We start from the raw sequence: 19,468 nt of genomic DNA on the forward strand, positions 1-19,468 counted from the left end.
GTGGAGAAGAAGATGAATGATGAGAGTGGAATTGTCAACTGAATCCTTGTGAGGGTGTAGTTGAAAAAGGCTTCTTCACTCTCATCTTCCAAAACCAAGCTTCTAAACATCAATGAGAGTAAATGTTTTGGTTGAGTATTGTAAGATTTGGACCCTCATGTAAATAAGAGAATGAATCTCATTGGGATCAGCTAAACAAATATGAGAAAATGAGTGGTCAGAAATGGACTCTCATTTGCCTTTACAAATGAGAGTTGATTTCTCATTTAAATGAGAATCAGAATCACATGGAGCCTCATGTGATTTCAAATCAAATTTGAGATTCATTTTCTCATGTTTGTTTAGCTGATCCCAATGAGATTCATTCTCTCATTTACATGAGAGTCCAAATCTCACAAGACTCAACCAAACATGGGGAGGTGGCATTTATGAACTCCCCATTTCCAGCTCTCAAACACAGACGGATGCATATCTCTGGGTTGGAGTTCAAACCAAGTTGGGTACAATGCTTTCAAGCTTTTCCTAAATTCAATCCAAACCCAATCATGCTTCAAACCAGAAACTCAAACCCACCCATTTTGGGGCTTCATTTTTTCTTGCCAAACCCAATGATCCGTATGCCCATGAGGGCTCTGCTCATCTGATAGGGGCAACCTGTGAATGTATACAAGTTAATAGTATGTCAGAGTTCTAAACCCAGAGGTTATTCCCCAAGGCCAAAGTTGATTGTAATCTCTCAAGGAGAATTTTGGGCTTCAAGAAAATTAAACTTGGCGAGCAAAGCAGTTTTTAGCGATTGTCCAAAAAAAATTACAAAAGTATCATGTAAGAAAACACATCTATTTTCAAAGAAGAATTTACAAATGCTCAATGAAATTTATAATTTCATTCTAAAAACACATGATAAAGAAGCAATGTTAAAAAAAAAAACGATTACGAAGGAAAGACTTATTTGGGGTCCATTATCCATGCTTCTACTTGTATAAGATTTAGGATTAGGATAGGATCTAGGGGTGCACACTGATTGGACACAGTCCAGATCATAGTTGATCCAAATCTAAATACAAATTTTGAGAAGGATCAGACTTGATCTGGATTTGAACACATACGGGAGGGATAATATGTAGATCTTTAAATCGAGTCCGAGTCTGAGTTCGAGTCCAAGAGTAGTTAGACTCCATAAGTTCGGATCCCATGCAAACGCACATTCATATTCTACTTGAAGGTTAATTTAAGAAAACAATATATTGGTTAGGATCAAAGGTCTGATTAAAATTGGGCCCATTTGTCATCCTATGGCTGGAACAAACTGATCAAATACTGCATCACTGTCTTGTTTAAAATCCCTTCCAGGTTGGTAGTGACACTGGATGGTAAGGAAGGATCAGGCCTATCACTATTCCACCATTCTCAAGTAGGATGAGAAAGAGAGATACGTGGGTTTGGTCAAAGAATGGAATATCTGAACTCAACTAATTAGGTTGAGTGCCGCATGAATCTGCTTTTTGTTGAGAAAACATGCTTTCTCCCAAGTAAAAATCAATGGAAGGAATATATATATCAACAAAAATTAAAGAAACACACAAGATTTACGTGGTTCCCTCAAACTGAGGTACTTCCACGATGACCGATAGGTCAGTTTCTTCCACTATCTGCAAACAAAGTTTACAAAATGGCCAAAAGGAACACTCGTTAGCCGAACTGCCCCTCCCTAAATAGAGAACGAGATTCACATTTAATGTGAAAGTTGAAGCGTCATCTCACAAATCGCTATTCAGCTGAAGCGCCAACCATAAATCGCTATTCAGCTAAAACGCCAACCACAAATCGTTATTCAGCTGAAGTGCCATCTCACAAATCGCTATTCAACTGAAGCGCCATAAATCGACCTTGAGACAATCAAAGGTCGTGATTGGAAATCCCACCACAATAATAAATATGCGCGGTTCCAATGAACATGCCAATAAATATCAGTTAACAAAAGGTTCTTATTCAGTAAATAGATGGGTCCCAGAAAGGAGGAAAACCCAACAATTCTCTCCCTTTCAACTTATGTGGAGACTTCAACCATTTCTGCCAAGAGTCGACACTTCTCATATTTGTTCTTAGGCAATGCCTTAGTCAACATATCTGAAGTATTATCATCAGTGTGGACTTTCTCAAGATGTAACAATTTATCATTCAAGACATCACAAATCCAATAGTATCTAACATCAATATGTTTCTATCTTGAATGAAATGAGAAATTCTTGCTCAAGTGGATCACACTCTGACTATCACAATGAAGAACATACATTTCTTGTTTTAATCCCAACTCTTGTAAGAATTTATTCATCCATAGTAATTCCTTGTTTGCTTCTGTGATGGCAATGAACTCAACTTCTGTAGTGAAGAGAGCTATACATTTTTGCAATCTCGATTGTCATATAATTGTTTTCCCTGCAAAAGTAATCAAATACCCAAAAGTAGATTTTCTACTATCGACATCACTAGTCATATCAGAATCTATGAACCCATCAAGAATAGGCTCCAAAACACAAACTCATCTTTGAAGTGCCCTGAAGATATCTCAGAATCTATTTCACTGCTGCCCAGTGCTCTTTCCCCGGATTTGACAAAAATCGACTAACAACCCCAACTGCATGAGCAATATATCCGGTAGAATACAAACCATGGCATACATCAAAGAACCAACTGCTGAAGCATAGAAAATTTTTTGTATCTCATTTTCTTCTTTATCACTTGTAGGACATTGACTTGAGCTAAGTTTGAAATGGCCTGCAAGTAGACAATTAACAAGCTTTACTTTGTCCATATTAAACCTCTCAAGAACCCTTTTAATATAATTCTCTTGTGATAACCAGATCAGCCTATGTGATCTGTCACGTACAATTCTCATCCCAAGAATTTGTTTTGCTAGACATAAGTCCTTCATGGCAAAGGACTTACTCAGTTCTAACTTCAGCTTGTTGATCGTGCTTATGTCTTGGCCCACAATTAGCATATCATCAACATAAAGCAAAAGAATAGTAAAATTACCATCTGGAAATTTTTTCACAAACACACAATGATCTGTGGTGGTTCTTGAATACCCATGCTCAGTTATGAAAGAATCAAATTTTTTGTACTACTGTCTCGGTGCTTGCTTTAATCCATACAAGCTCTTATTCAGTTTGCAAACCAACTGATCCTTACCCTTGTCAATGAAACCCTCAAGTTGCTCCATATAAATTTCTTCTTCTAAGTTACCATGCAACAATGCAGTCTTCACATCAAGTTGTTCAACTTTTAAATTCATACTTGCATCTATACCAAGTACAGTTCAGATGGAGAACATCTTCACAACTAGTGAGAAGATTTCATCAAAATCAATTCCCTTCTTTTGATCAAAACCTTTCACAACAAGTCATGCCTTGAATCTAGGTTGAGAGTTGTTCCTATCATTTTTTTGCCTGAAGACCCATTTGTTTTTCAAAATCTTCTTCTCTTTAGGTGGTTTTACTAAATCATAGGTGTGATTCTCATGCAATGACTTCATTTCCTCTTTCATCGTCTTAAACTACTCAGTTTTGTTTTCATGCTCCAAAACTTCTTGATAAGTCTCTGACTCTTCTTGATTTGTTATCATCACATACTCATGTGAAGAGTATTTTCTAGATGGTTGTTTCTCTCTAGTAGATCTCTTTAACGGTGGCTGTAGAGATGGCTCTTGAGGTAACTGCTCCCCCTCAATCTCTGGCTCAATATTTCCTTCCTCTACATTATCATGAGATGCTTGAATCTCCTCAATGATATCATGAACAACAGGTGAATCAAGAGGATCTAAGTCAACAAGATCTATAGTGTTAGACTCAGTTGTCTCAAGCTTGTCAATGTCTTCAATGGTCTGATCTTCCAAGAAAACAACATCTCGGCTTCTGACAATCCTTTTATCAATTGGATCATACAACCTTTAGCCAAATTCTTTATGCCCATAACCAAGAAATATACATTGCTTTGCTTTATGATCAAGCTTGGATCTCTCATCCTTTAGAATATGAACAAAAGCTCTGCAACTGAATACTCTCAAGTGATCATAGGAGACTTCCTTCCCTGTCCAAACTTTCTCTGGAACATCGTCATTCAACGAAATAGAATGGGACAAATTAATAAGATCAATTGTTGTCCTCATTGCCTCACCCTAAAAGGATCTTGGCAATTTGGAATGTGACAACAAATATCTGACTCTCTCAAGAATGGTGTGACTCATTCTCTCTGCAACCTCATTTTATTGAGGTATTTTTTTTACTATCTTTTCATGCCTGATACCATGATTGGTGCAATACTGATCCAATGGCCCAATGTATTCATCACCATTATTTGAGCGAACATATTTCAATTGTTTTCCAATTTATCTTTCAACCATGACTTGAAAATGCTTAAATACACCTAAAACTTGATCTTTAGTTTTCAGTGTATAAGCCAAAACTTTTCTAGAATGATCATTAATAAATGTAACAAAATATAGTGCACCACCAAGTGTCTTAACCTTTAAAGGGCCACATACATCAGAATGTATCAAATCTAGAACATGAGATTTTCTAGATGCAATATTTCTACGAATGATACTCTATTTTGTTTACCATGAAAGCAATGAATACATGTTTTCAAAGATATACATTTTATTACCGCTAGAAGCTCTTTCTTGAATAAAACTTGCAATCATTTTTCACTCATATGCCCAAGCCTTCTATGTCATAGATCGATGGATGAGTCATTCTTCACGGCATTCACAACACCCTTGCAAATCTTTGCTTGCATAGTGTAAAGAGAACAAGTCTTCTTTCCTTTTGCTAATATCAGAGAACCTTTGGATAGCTTTCACCTTCCATCACTAAAATTATTGTTGTAGCCTTCATCATCCAACTTTTCAGCAGAGAATAAATTTAGTCGAATATCTGGTACATGCCTCTCATCGTTAAACAACAATTTACAGCCAATATTTGTTTCCAAGCAAATGTCACCTATACCGATAATTTTTGACACATCTTCATTTTTCATTCAAACATTATCGAAATCACCTTGCGAGTAAGAAGTAAAGAAATCAACCCGTGAGGTAACATGAAATGAAGCTCCAGAATCAATTACTCAATCTGTCTCTTCTTCAATCAAATTAATGCTAGTATCATCATAGATAATCATGAGTTCACCATCTGTGACTGCAACTGTATCATTTTGCTTTTCCTCTGAATTTTTCTCTTTATTCTGCTCTTTGAACTTGAGTTTTTTGCACTCCCATTTCATGTGCCTTTTCTTGTGACAATAACAACACTTGACGTCTTTCTTTGAACTCAAGCTTGAACGACCTCTCGATTTGTCAGAATTATGCGAAGCCCTACTCTTACTCCTACCTCTCCTCTGATTTTTCATCACAAGAGCTTCAGAGTGAAAAGGACCTGATGATTTTCTTCTTGTCTCTTCATTCAATAGACTGCTGGTAACTTGGCTCATTGTTACTATTCTATCAGGTGCAGAGTTACTAACTGTGACCACCAAGGTTTCTCAACTTTCAGGAAGTGAACTAAGAAGTAACAAAGCTTGCAACTCATCATCAAAAGTCATTTTCATGGTGGCTAACTGATTCACAATGCTCTTAATCTCATTCAAATGCTCTGCAATAGAAGTGCCCTCTTTATATTTGAGATTCACAAGCTTTCGAAATAGAAAAGCTTTGTTTACTGTCGTCTTTCTATCATAAAGACTCTTCAATTTGGTCCAAAGACCATGTATTGAATTTTTAATAGAGACATGATGAAAAATACTATCATCAATCCATTGTCGAATGAAATTGACAGCTTTTTGGTCTAGCTTTTTCCATTCATCATCTTTCATTTCTTCTGGTTTGCCACTATCACCCTCTATGGGTCCATCCAAATCTTTACAAACCAAAAGATCTTTCATTTTTGTTTTCCAAGTCATCCAATTTGTGTCATTCAAACAAATCATATGCCCAACGTTGCTTTTCATAATTTTTACACACAAAATATAACGGATTAGAACTGGATTAACCTTGCTCTGATACCAGATATTAAGAAAACAGGCTTTTCTCCTAAGTGAAAATCAATGGAAGCAATATATATATATATATATATATATATATATATATATATATATCAATAGAAATTAAAGAAACACACAAGATTTATGTGGTTCCCTCAAACTGAGGTACGTCTATGACGACCGATAGGTCAGTTTCTTCCATTATCTGCAAATAGAGTTTACAAAATGGCCAAAAGACATAGGCCTTATAAACACACAAAGGTGTAGAAAACTAACAAGAGGAAAGACCTCACCGAAAAGAAACAAAAATTCTGAAGAACCAACCACACGAAGTAACCCCAAAAAGAAATGAAAACCTCACTCGCTAGCCGAACTGCCCCTCCCTAAATAGAGAACGAGATTCACATTTAATGTGAAAGTTGAAGCGCCATCTCACAAATAGCTATTCAGCTGAAGCGCCAAGTACAAATCGCTATTCAGTTGAAGCGTCATCTCACAAATCGCTATTCAGCAGAAGCGTCATAAATCGACCTTGAGACAATCAAAGGTCGTGCTTGGGAATCCCACTGCAATAATGAATATGCGTGATTCCAATGAGCATGCCAATAAATGTCATTTAACAAAAGGTTCTTATTCAGTAAATAGATGGGTCCCACAAAGGAGGGAAACCCAACACTTTTTGAGCTCAATATGCTCTTAAGCCTCATGGAGCCACTTCATTGAGTTTATCTTGGCACACTTCTAAGCAACATAAGCTACTGCCATCACCCACAATCACCTCAAATATAGGTTCTTTTTTTATTCTACACCCAGTTTTTTGAGTCACGTCATTTTATGTGAAGTTGTGAGTTGAACCGGTATCTATCAATACACCAACTTAGTATTCCCCTCAATTGACCCTCTAACCTCATTGAGGATACTGCCAAATCCAAACTTAACCCAAATATTGAAAAGTGTCTGAATTCATATGTCAAGTAGACCTTGAATAACTTCAATCCAGATGCGAAATTAAGTGATAATATTGGATGTCCTAAAAAAGGTTCAAGAACAAGGGTTTTACATGTAAAAAGTACAATCAGATTTAATCTGAAGTTGAATATAGATCCGATAGATAGTATCTCAACATTGAAATCCAAATCTGCAAAGCGTGATCATGCAAATCCAAATCTATCTGGTTATTAATTCAGATCCTGTTTAAAGATCCATATACTAGAATGATGCCATTGGGCACAGATCCTACCTGTCCATCCAAGTACAATCCATTTGCACCCCAACCTGTGCTGGTGCCCTGGTCTGGGTCTAGCTTGATGCAGAGTCGAGGGTTAACGCTTAGATTAAAAGGTGCAAGCGTTGCCATCAAAGTGTTTGGGTCTGGGTGAATCCAGCTGAATCCCAAACCCGATCTGATCATGAGGCGAGAGTACCAGTCCCAATCAGACTTGACTTAGGCAGAACCAGGTCTGGATCTTGGCCAAAGTAGTTAAAACCAGATGAGGTTAATGGGATCAACACCCTTTTCTTTAACAGTTTGTGCGTAGTTTGTTCTGAATTATAGTTCAATGTTGAATGGGCTTGAGTCCAGTTCTGAATTATAGATCAAGCCTTTAGTTCTGAATTATATCATTTCTCAAGCTTGAATAAACTTCTCAACCAAGGCTAGAGTTCCGTATGCATTTTGCAACATTCCCGTAGATTTGAACCAAAAAACATGAGAAATTGACAGACACCAATGGCAATGAAACAACAAAAGCTTCCATTTCCCATAGAAAATTACAAAAACTTTCAAAGAAAATGGCTAATTATTCAATCACGGAGGAGGGAAAAGAAAAATAAAGGCAAAAATACAAGCTTCTTATAAACGCAACGCTCTAAACGTATGCATAGCCTCACACCACTGCCTCAAACTCATACGCAGGTTCTCAGCCAGAAAGGGGCACAGTCTTGGCCTGAAAATGGAAAAATAATCATCACCAAACAAAGTAATCTGAATAGCAGAATTCTACTCTATGTTGATCTGGAACACCTAACAGACTTCATCAAGCCACAAGTAATATGCTGGCCATGCTGAAAGACAGTCCGGAACTCCAAGCTACCAGGCTCAATTACAGAAGCCAAGCTAACCAAAGAACTGCTTGTCTGATCAACTTAGCAGGTTTGGCAATCTTCCTAACACAAAAACTTCAAATTTGAACCAAAGGTTCTAATGAAAACTTACAAGGTCACGGTACTTGAGGATGTAGAACATCTCAATGTAACGGCGAGTCTCACGCCTCTCCAGTTTGGAGACATATTTCCAGAATCCGTAGACACCAGCAAGGGTCATCAACCTCTCCGAGTAGATCTTCCATGTGTAGCTGTGGAACAAGAAGCAGAGAATTTTTTTTTAGAAAATCATCCACCAAGCCCAAAGGTTCCCCACCAAAAGAACAAAAAGGAAGTCTGATAGTTGTGAAACAAACAGTAAAGATATGCATGAGTAATGCTTACCATTCATAGATACGCTGCAACCCTCCTTGAGAAATTGCATCCCAGTGTGTAGGATCAGTCTTACATCCTTCAAAGAAATCTGCCAAAAGTTCAGCAGACTTGTCTCCTTGGTAAGGATCAATGTGGAACCCAGATGTGCCGTGCACTATGATCTCAGCCGGCCCTCCGTTGCAAGTGGCAAATGTTGGCAGACCACACGTCATGGCTTCCACAACCGTGAGCCCAAAGGCTTCATAGAATGCAGGCTGAAAGCACAAGAAACAAATCCATGAGATTCTTTCCCAGAGTCTGTTTATGGTAAAGTGCCATATCACATGTTCAAGTTCTAAACCACCAATATTTATCATGTCTAATACAAAGCTATCCCCCATAAATGAAGACGGATCTTTGAATAGTCAGGATTTGAAGTAAGATTCCCACATCGTAAAATCTTATCTAGCATTTCAAACCTGAAAGCCCCAAGAATATAACTGAGAAATCTTGCACTTGTGATAACTAGCCTAAGATGAACATCTATTAGGCCAAACAGCATAGACCTTGTGACCTGAAGTGACTTTGTAATGTGGCCCAGAGCATAAACCCCCCATCACCCCCTACAAATACTGACTCCGGAACAGTGCCACATTCCCTTCATGTATGGGAGGTCACAAGGCCCAACTACAATGTCATTCTAGAAGTTCACATTAAAGATCAACTTAGCCCCCAATGCAAGTTGTTAGGTCTCTATGCTTCATAGAATCTTCATTCATACCAAAAACCTACCACCTTCAAAGTCTTCGTGTAAAATACCCTTTGTTTTCTAAAGAAGAAAAATTAGGAAAATCTTTAAACTTCTGGGAACTTACAAAGCTAAGAATTACTTGCTTAAACTAACAAAACCTATCATGTTAAGAATTTGGCAGAGGAGGCAAGGCAATTACCTGAATGAAAGCACCACGTGTGTCGGCAATGTACCGGTAAAGCTCACCGTTGCGGACCCGGTTCTTTTGTGCAACAATCCATCGGAACTGGCCATTTAGGTTGTACTGTTCGATAAGAGCATGCATTTTCTCAATTTCATCAATTTCCTCCCTGTCACTGGATTTCTTGACATCATGGTAACCTGCAACTACAACAAGGTTCACCAATTCACGCAGCCTCTTGTTCTTTCCAAACCACTCAACCAGACCAGTCATGTTCTTTACACGATCAAGCCTTGCCATAGAGAATATAATTGGTTTTGACCGATCATTCAACATGCATCTGCAGAAAAAGCAACCACCACAATTAAAGAGTTGTTTCATATGACCTCCCGTTATTCTGTTGCAACTTCTTGCTTATTATAAGAAAATTTCTTCACTTTCCATATAAATAAAATAGAAAGAGACATTTCAAATGACATTGCTCATGCCAATGATACCATGGAACTGAATGAAATTGAGAAATAGATGGAATATATTGAAATAGAGCCCTTTCAGGCTCCCTATGAAATGAGGCATGGAACAGAGCCAGTAGGGAATTTAACACACCGAAGTTGGCAATGAAGGTCACAAGTTTAATAGGTTGTACGGGAAAAGAACATGGCGACCATATTATAAGAAAATTTCTTCACTTTCCATATAAATAAAATAGAAAGAGACATTGGAAATGATATTGCTCATGCCAATGATACCATGGACCTGAATGAAATTGAGAAATGGGTGGAATATCTTGAAATAGAGCCCTTTGAGGCTTCCTATGAAATGAGGCATGGAACAAAGCCACTAGGGAATTTAACACACCGAAGTTGGCAATGAAAGTCACAAGTTTGATCAGGTTGTATGGGAAAAGAACATGGCGACCAAATTAGCAAACTCTTCATCGTTTAAGCATAAGCTTGGCAATTTGCCACATTAGTCTGACCATGAGGCCAGATAAATTTTATGAGTACCCTTAGCTCGACATGCTCCAAGAAGAGCCACACTAGTTCTGTTTGGGCAATTGATTCTTACACACCAGAGCAACAAAGTACCGCAAGGAAAAAAACAAAAGAATTGTGGACTAACAAAAAAATAGGAAAAATGGGAAGCAGCAAAAGTACTTACATGTGCTCATCATTTTGTTCAGGACTGTACAGAAGCTCTTCAATTGCTGGGTGCAGTGCAGTAAGTCTTTTCTCTTTCTCAGTAAACGGGAAATAGATAGCCATATCCGCACCTGGAGAGACAATGTTGAACTTTGTATCAAAGACATCAACACCGTGGACAACCCGGTAGAGTCCAGGGAGAGTGAAGGCAGTGTGACTTTCATACTGGCCAACGGTGTCCTTGCTGGAAACAAAAAGAAAAACAGAAAGCAAAAAATACTTGTCAAACCAGGATTCTGCTTAAAAGCAAGCGCCACAATACAAAAGAGTCCTACAAAAATAAAGATTTCTCAATATTAAGATGGACATATTTAAAGTACAACTAAGAAAGCAAAACAGCACGAACATAATGAATGACTAGAGTTGTTTTCATATTAAAAATTCTGCCGTAAGCTATTAGCTTGTTTCACTTGAGACAGCATATTATAATCCAAGAAACCATAACAATGTCATCACAAAAAACATTCTACTTTAAGGGCACGATTGTGTGCCAAAGAAAGTTGGGGGATTCCACGGAAACGCACACGAGCAATGGTGCACGGGCCCCACAAAGTCCCATTGAAACATGAGAATCTCCTTCTGCAAGGAAAGATGCTCGTTTTTCAATGGGAGCCCCCTCTTTTCAGGGGGGGGTTGGTCTTCGTTTCAGTGGAGAGAGGCTCCCAGCATTATTGTGCATGGAGCCCCTTTCTTTGGCACACAAAGGTGCCCTAAAGAAGAAACATAAATCAAGCATTATCTTTTTCATAATTTTTTTGTGCATGGCAAAACCTACAAAATGCCAAATGATGATAGAATAAAGTACTGTAAGATAAACTTGCACACTCTCAGCTTCAAAATACAATAGCACAAGAGTCACCTTCCAGCAATCTCCTGGTATGTACTGGTAATAATAAAATCTGCATGGTTCATGGCAATAAGATCAGCTGTGAACTGACACGAGAAATGGTACTTCTCATCAAAATTCTTCCAATAAATATCAGAATCTGGATATTTCGTTTTCTCAAGAGCATGAGCAATGGTGCACTGCATATGACCAAAAAAAGAAGAGGAAAACATATAAAGCTTAGAGAGCGATCCAAAAGGTAAAACAACAAAGGCCATCCACAAAGCGGTGATACCAACCTGAGTAACCCCTAGCTTATGTGCCAATAGAGTGGCAACAAGATTTCCATCACTGTAGTTTCCAATGATCAAATCCGGTGTGCCCTGCAACTCTGCAGTAATTTCACTGGCAGCATCCTGAACACAGTAGCAAAAGAGAGTTGGCAGATGGGATATTACAGGAGAAATGTATCTGATATAAGAAGTGAATTAGAAATCAACATAAGCCTTAAAACAAATAACACCAGAACAAAAGAAAAAGGGAATCATTTTGTCTTTGAAAAATCTCTACCTCTGTAAATGTCTCCAAGTAAGGCCAGACATCAAAACGTGATATCCATTGACGGAGGATACCCTTATCACTTCTGAAAGGAACACGCAAAATGCTGGTGTGTTGGGTTCCGCTGATTTTTTCCAAACGTTGGTTGCAGGTGTTTCCTACGGCATCGGGGATCAACCGAGAGACCTTGGTTCAACAAAGCAACGAAAATCACAAACACATCAAATTGCAGGGCAGTCATAAAGAGGACGAGACCTAATAAAGATTTGATCATTTCATTAAGTAGCTGCAATACATGAGAGAGGGAGAGAGAGACCACAAGAATTCGAGGGGTAATGTCCAGGCCTTGCTGCTTTATTTTGAGAAGCATCTCAGATTCTAATGCACGTACTTGGTCCAAAATGTACACAATCTGCAAGAAAAAACACAGAGAAGATATCAACAAGTGGAACTCTAAACTGTAAATCAGGAGATAAGAATTATTTTCCATGTCTTTAATCCACTTTAATGTTATGTTTATCTCGTTACTGGTCAGTATTGGGTACAGAAATGTAATAAGGAAGAGGATCATCAGTTGTAACAGAAAGTACCTGTCCACCAGTGTCAGGCAGTCCAAGAACATTGGCCTGACCAAAATATCCATGCGGAGAAAGAATAACAACATTAAACACCATTGGAATTTTTCCAAGGAATTTTTCGAGTGTAGAAGGATCGGGTGCCTGCAGAATGTCGAGGAGAAGATGAATCATTTCTTTAACATGCTCAGCATTGTCTCCCCATCCTCTCTCCAAACCCATTTCTTGGAATCTGCATATATGAAAAAACTTGGAAATCATTAATCCTTTCAGTGAAAAGGTTAGTCTATCAACCTCATTCAACAATTAGAAAGACAATATCTAGGACACAAATTTCCTTTTGGTTCAACATCAGCAGACTCCAAATCACAGTTTGGAAATAGAAACTAGACTGGTTGCATGGACAAGTACTGCACTGAGGTAGGTCAAGTGGGATCAACACCAGCTGGGTACAAGGTTCATGAATGATACCGAGTTGCATACTGTTTCTAATTCCAAGCAATTATCAACCATTCACCCACTTGCTACTTGGCGGTACAGCCCAATGCTCAGGTTGAGTTGCTGGATCCTAAAAGCATGAAAACACACACCTCTAAAGGGCATCTGGACTAGTAACTTACTTATGCTCAAACTCTGAATAAGACGTGTCCGCAGGAAGCTTTGACAGGTGTTCCTCTGCCTTAGCAAGAGCAGTTTGCAGACCACGTAGAGTGTGGATTCTGTCATTCAGCATTATTGTCTGCACGCCACATTCAAGAACCAACACCTCATTAGGAATCATATAAAAAAAACATTTTGTTCAATTGCACTTCCATTCAAGAGAAATAACACCAGATTAATATTTTCAGACAGTAGGAATTGTGACAAATTAAGTCTTATGCAAGTCATCCAAGTTGATGACAAGCTGAAACAGCATTTGGGATTTGGCATTCTGACTCATGTCATTCACCCCATGTCAGTTGTACCACATAAGTGTTGACTCAAATCCTGCTGAGTTGATCAGATTAGAAGAGTCCCTTTGCAGGCTATTGTGTTATGTGAAAAAAAGGAATTGTGTAAAGAATCCAAAAGAAGACACAACCTGACAAACACTACTTGACTAAGGGAAAAGAAAAAAAGAAAAGAAAAGATGCAATTAATTCCATAGCTGGAAACTTACATTTCCTTTGTAGTTGTGTGCACGAAGGAAATCAACCAATGGCTGCATGCTATCTCTGTCATGGAACATTCTTGAAGAAAGGTGTCTATTAAGGAATTGCACTCCGTTTCCAATGGATGACGATCGATTTGGACGAGGAAATGAAGCATTGAAGGGCTCAAAGTCCAGCTCAAGCAGGTAACTATCTTGGGAACTGCATCCATAAAAGCGGACACAAACCTCCGTAAGAAAAAAAGTTAAAGTCATTGCTACAAAAAAGAAGAAATCACCCTTTTGAATTTGGTTATCTTCTTACATGTGCATATTCATCAATTCATAGTAGTTTTCCATGGAACTAGCATTTCTATGTCATTTGAAGTTCTATATAGATACATCAGAAAAACAGGGGTTTAATAAATCCATTTAAAACCATTATGTAACATAACCCAATATGAAATTTGGAAGACAAGAGGCTATGTACTCTGGACCCAAGGATACGCTTACAGACAGTGGCAATCCAAAGTAAAAAATAATTACCCTCCATTGACGAGCTCTTCCTTGAACCTCAAATATTCAGGGATACTCAATTGCTCAACAATCAGTTCATGCACATTTACACGGACATATTCCCAGACTCCAGGCCTTGGACGAACAGCTAAGGCAACCCAGGGTGGCAAAACTATTGCTTCCTAGTGAAAATTAATGACAAAATGAGCAAAAGGTACACAAAAGGGAAAGGCAAAGATATATTTAGACTTGAAAGAAGGTTTTATACAATCTTCAATCATCACCTGAGTAGACCTCAAGACTTCGCCAAATAAACCGTCACTAAGCTTTTTCCTATCTTCCTCTGCAATTACCCTTTCAAACTCTGCCCACAATTGATGGGGTTGCAGGATCCCCTTCCCTTGATCAACATACCTGAAAGGAACAAATGTAAATCATTAATTGAACTAGATTGGAATAGCCAATTCAACTAACTGCAACTGTAGAAGTTGAACAGCAAAAACACATGGGGCGCTTGAATGGCTCAGACCTCAGATTGGAAGATCTGAGCTGGCACAGTGCATGCAGATGTGATGAAGCCCCACACCTATGTCACATGGGTGCGGGTGCTGGGGTGCGGCACTTTCAAAAAACTTGGGTGCGAGGGTGCGGCAAAAATATAAAAAATTATATATATATATATATATATATATATATATATATATATATATATATATAGTCCAAAAGTTGGACATAAATGACCCTGGGTGCATTGACCACACCCAAGGTCAGGTTGACCGCACCGGGGGTGCCGCACACGCACGCGCACCCACATCGCATCGCATCAACGCGGATGCGGCACCTAGTTGGCCGAGTCCCTGTGACATAGCCCCACACCAAGATCTGAGAGCATTCAAACTGGAAGAGAGATCCGCTGATCTCTCCTCTGAAGGGGGAGGGTCGGATGAGAAATCAGCAGATCTCTCATCTGCTGATCTCCAAGATATTCAAATGCCCAAACTAGGAAGGAACTGCCATATTCAAACACACAAAAAAGGAACTGCCATGATTCTACCATGAAATATCCTTGAAAGTTTCTTCTCTTAGTAATACAATCACCAGGCTAAACAAGGCCAAGGTATCCATCAAATGTCAGTGACCGTCTAATATATTAACACTAAACCTAAAGCTGTTTTTAAGCAGCCTCCGGTAACAAAATATTTACAGATCAAAACCTAAAGCTGTTTGACTAAGGCAGCCTGCAGTGAAAAAATGAATCCATCAGCTATTGAGGGATAAAAGCAAGATCTTTGGCAAAATTATTCAGTAAATTTTTCTAAAGTAGACTTTAATCATGCAAACAAGAATTGATAATAAGCAATCAACTCAGACAATCTAAAAGATCAATTTTTTACTCCCACTTTATTATAGATAGTTGGATGTATCAAAGTACAGAAAGTAATCCACCGACATGATCAAGCAAATATCACAACGTAAAACATTATTGTTATCACAAGCACAATTGCCTGCAACATGATCTTTCTCATTCAGGCTTCACTTCTACTACGAAACAGAAAGTTCCTTACAACCAAATCCTACAGAAATTAAATGATCAAGACAAGAAGAACATGTTCTTACCACCCATGAAAGGACCAGATCAAATAATTTACCCGTTCCAAAGCCAAAAAATAAGATGGCCAAAATGCACAGCCATGGTATGGCACTTACAAAATTTTAAAAATAAGGTGATCATGCCGTTATCCTAACACAAAAAGATCCATGTATAGATCTGAAACATTGCTTGCAAGCCTAGGCAAGTTGATCATGCCGTTATCCTAACACAAAAAGATCCATGTATAGATCTGAAACATTGCTTGCAAGCCTAGGCAAGTTACCACTCAAGCCTGAGATCTGATAATACAATGTTCACATCATACTCCTGTATTGATTTCCAAAGAAGTGATGCACAAAACTATTACCAGCTCCCAAGTCAAGCAAAACAGTTCAGGAAGCTGTCTATAATAATAACAGAAATCAGAGAAAGTATGTGCAGAAAATGAAAACTAACCTGGACAAAAGGCACACCAATTCATTGCGATGAGCAGAAAGAGTGTCCTCAACACGCTCCCGCATGCTGAGAACACGAGTCAATGATCGGGTCGCCATGGCTGAGCGCCTTTTCAAAACCAAAGATCTTCAAAACAAAAAAGAGAGAAGGTTAAGATCTTGCAACATGAGAGCAATTCAACCAGGTTCAACCTAAAGACAAGAAATGAAGTCTTAACAGGAATGCAACAGAGAGAACGTTCAAACTGCAAAACAAGTTTTCAACTCACAAGCTTTTACAAAAAACAGATCAAGCTCACCACAAGCGTTTGTTTATCAGAAGAAAAAAAAATCAACACTGACCACTTACAAATCCGCAGAGAAGAGGAGAACTTCAATTTATGGTAACGCCTAGTAGGGATATTTGCTTCACTTTTTATTTTGAAGGAAAAAAATATCTTATTACATAGAAAAGGTGGTAACTAAAAAATATCTTATTGCTTCACTTTAACTGATTCCTCACTACAAATGGTGATCTGCGAAAGTTTCTTAAGCATGCTTTAAACAAATTGGTCAAAGTGAGAACCATTGTTACAGCCCACTGGAACTTAATCTACCACAAAGAAACATTTTTTTTCTTTTTCACAAGAAGCAGAAGAAATTCTTCTTTTTTATGATATTCAACAGAATAACTGATTATCCAACTACAAGATCACAAATTTCAGGGATCTATCGCTGCAGATTTTCAATTCTCCTCCAAAAATAAAAAACACAAACTTCAGTAACTCCAAACACATTCTTTCACAGTTTCACCACCACATGCCCACTTCTCCCCCACTCTCCCACAAACTCCACCGAAAATCCAGATCTTTCAAATTTTCAACTATGTTTTTACCCCCAAAACCACAATTTCGCGAACATTGTAACGGAATTTTAGCGCCTCAGAAAATAACGATTTTTTTCTCACACCGCAACACCATGAGCCCTAAAAAAACCACAACAAAACCTCAAAATTTCCACGTTTGAGCCCAGGCCACTAACTCCACCGACACTCAAGCTAAAAAACCCAACATTTTCCCGCCAAAACCCCACCATAAATTCCCCAATAAAACCTAAAACCGGCTCCTGACTGAGACACTCATATGGCTCGCCCACCAAAGCTCCGATCCAGAATTCCCCGAGACTTCATCTTCCCATCACCACAAAAAAAGAAAAGAAAAATTCGTAGGAAACCCAATTCGTTGGTTCTCTCCCCAGCACCAAAACCCTCCTAAAACCCCAGCAGACACCGGAACTTCACACAAACTCCCCCGAAGGAAAGAACGCAGAAACAAAAACAGGAAACGAAAGGGGAAAAAAGAAGAAGAAACGCAATGAACGCACCAAACGCAAATAACGAAATGCAGAGGGAGCCAACGAAACGAAGGCGATGGAGGAGAAGAGGGAGAGAGCTCCCCTTAAATAAGCGGTTTTCCCTTCCTACTGCAGCAAACAGACTCTCTGCCGGTTTTCTCCTACCCGCTTCCGGTTTCCCGGTATGCGGTTTTCTCGAACACCGCCTTTCCGCCATTACCATTTTGGCCCACCTCACTCAGTTCGTCTCTCCTTTCCCAAAAATAGGAAATCATCCCCTGACAAGCTTTTGAGTTTGGAAAAAAAGTTCTCATTTTTTCTGCTGCCACGTTTTCATAATTTTTAATACTAAAAATTTCCTCCACCGTCTTACTTACACGAACATACGTCATCCAGGAGATTGTGTGACGGTACTTGTTTTCTGGGTTACATTTGTTGTCACTACAAGACCAGCCTTCTTTTTGATGCACCGCTTCTTCTTTTTTTGACTTTTTTGAAATTATAAAATTTCAAAAAACCTTTTATGAGCCTGATTATGCCCTGGATGTAAACCCTTAAATGTCTGACTAATATTTTTGTGGGAATGGTCCATATGGGTTGGAGGTCCGAGCGAGCTAAAGTATTGGGTCTAGGGATGTAAACGGTTCGGATTGGGATCGAATGTCAAAATTATTGTATTCAATTAGTCGGATCGGATGTTGGTTAAACGGATTTGAATTTGGATGGTGTAAATCTCATACCAGATTTGCTTTTTTACATGTAAATGGATAAGATATGTCGGATATTTTTTGGATTCGGTCACAAAAAATCAAAACCATCTCTGCATCCGATTGTAATCCGGCATGGTTTTGGCTTACCAAATGGGTACTCTTCTCAGTTCGACTTAAGAATGGGCATTGGGCCGGCCCAGGCCCATTTAGAGCTCTGCTCATCCGGTTTTAAGTGTGGCCCAGTCCGGAGATAGCTCAGCCCATTTATTAATGTGCATGGTTTGGCCCGGTTCTTAATGGGATCGAGTTTGAAGAGCAGCCCATGATCCAACTCATTAGACTAATGTTCAATGGGTCAGTCCAGCTGGACCAAAAATCATGTGTAAGCTTTTTTTTCAATGGCTTATAAATTAATTCCTATAATACCAAAAAAAAATGAATTAAATGAAAGATTAATGCATTCATCTAATTGTCTTTCTATTTCTCATATAATTAATGCAACTAATTCGTTAAGCAGTGATAGTTACCAAATTACTATGCAACCAGGTCCTAAAAAATTAATGAGGTAGCTCAGGCCCAGACCCAAGCCCGGCCCAGTGTGTAAATCTTGATTGATATAAAACATGATCAAGAGTACGTCACGTATTGTTTTCGCTATCGGATCATAGTTATATATCAATTCTTGCTAAGGTAAGACTGGTTGGAATCGAACCTGAACCAAATACCAGCAACTCAAAGTTGGATATAGGTTTAAAAGCCGTTTGGATCCATGTCAAGTTTAATCCATTCCCTCGGCCATGTCAAGGATCCATTTGCCCCATTTCTCATGTGCAAGCTGACATGAGACTTGAATTGACAATTGGAGCCCATTTTACTCACTTTTCATGTGATTCCAAATCACCTTTCCCACCTTGAAATTGGATCATATGATTCTAAATACATGGGACCAGGCCAAAAATGAACGGTTAGAAGTCTTAAGAGGCCACTTTCTTGAGTAAAAAAATGAACGGTTAGAAGTAACCCTTGGCATGTCACTCCCCAAAATTCCAGAGTACAGGACTGCACTGATCAATGTTGTTAAAATCGGTTCACTAGGTGAATCAGTTTTAAAAAAAAAATGAAAAAATCGATTTTATCTCGAATCAG

General features: G+C 38.6%; 1 protein-coding gene across 1 annotated transcript; it reads right to left on the reverse strand.

Moving 5' to 3' along the window:
• Window positions 1–7,769: 7,769 nt before the first annotated feature.
• LOC149831838 (sucrose synthase 2-like) lies at window positions 7,770–17,773 on the reverse strand. The gene is made up of 16 exons (XM_090014173.1): window positions 17,643–17,773; window positions 16,282–16,407; window positions 14,519–14,648; window positions 14,265–14,416; window positions 13,749–13,941; window positions 13,210–13,328; window positions 12,605–12,821; window positions 12,331–12,426; window positions 12,027–12,200; window positions 11,756–11,872; window positions 11,490–11,656; window positions 10,590–10,814; window positions 9,447–9,768; window positions 8,527–8,771; window positions 8,255–8,393; window positions 7,770–7,985 (listed from the first exon to the last, which is right to left on the reverse strand). The coding sequence occupies exons 2-16, from the start codon at window positions 16,377–16,379 to the stop codon at window positions 7,959–7,961; spliced, it is 2,421 nt and encodes an 806-aa protein (XP_089870299.1). The 5' UTR covers window positions 16,380–16,407; window positions 17,643–17,773; the 3' UTR covers window positions 7,770–7,958.
• Between the last annotated feature and the right edge of the window lie 1,695 nt (window positions 17,774–19,468).

This window comes from Nuphar pumila, chromosome 7 (assembly GCF_984573655.1).
Source record: "Nuphar pumila chromosome 7, dmNupPumi1.hap1.1, whole genome shotgun sequence".
Taxonomy (NCBI): domain Eukaryota; kingdom Viridiplantae; phylum Streptophyta; class Magnoliopsida; order Nymphaeales; family Nymphaeaceae; genus Nuphar; species Nuphar pumila.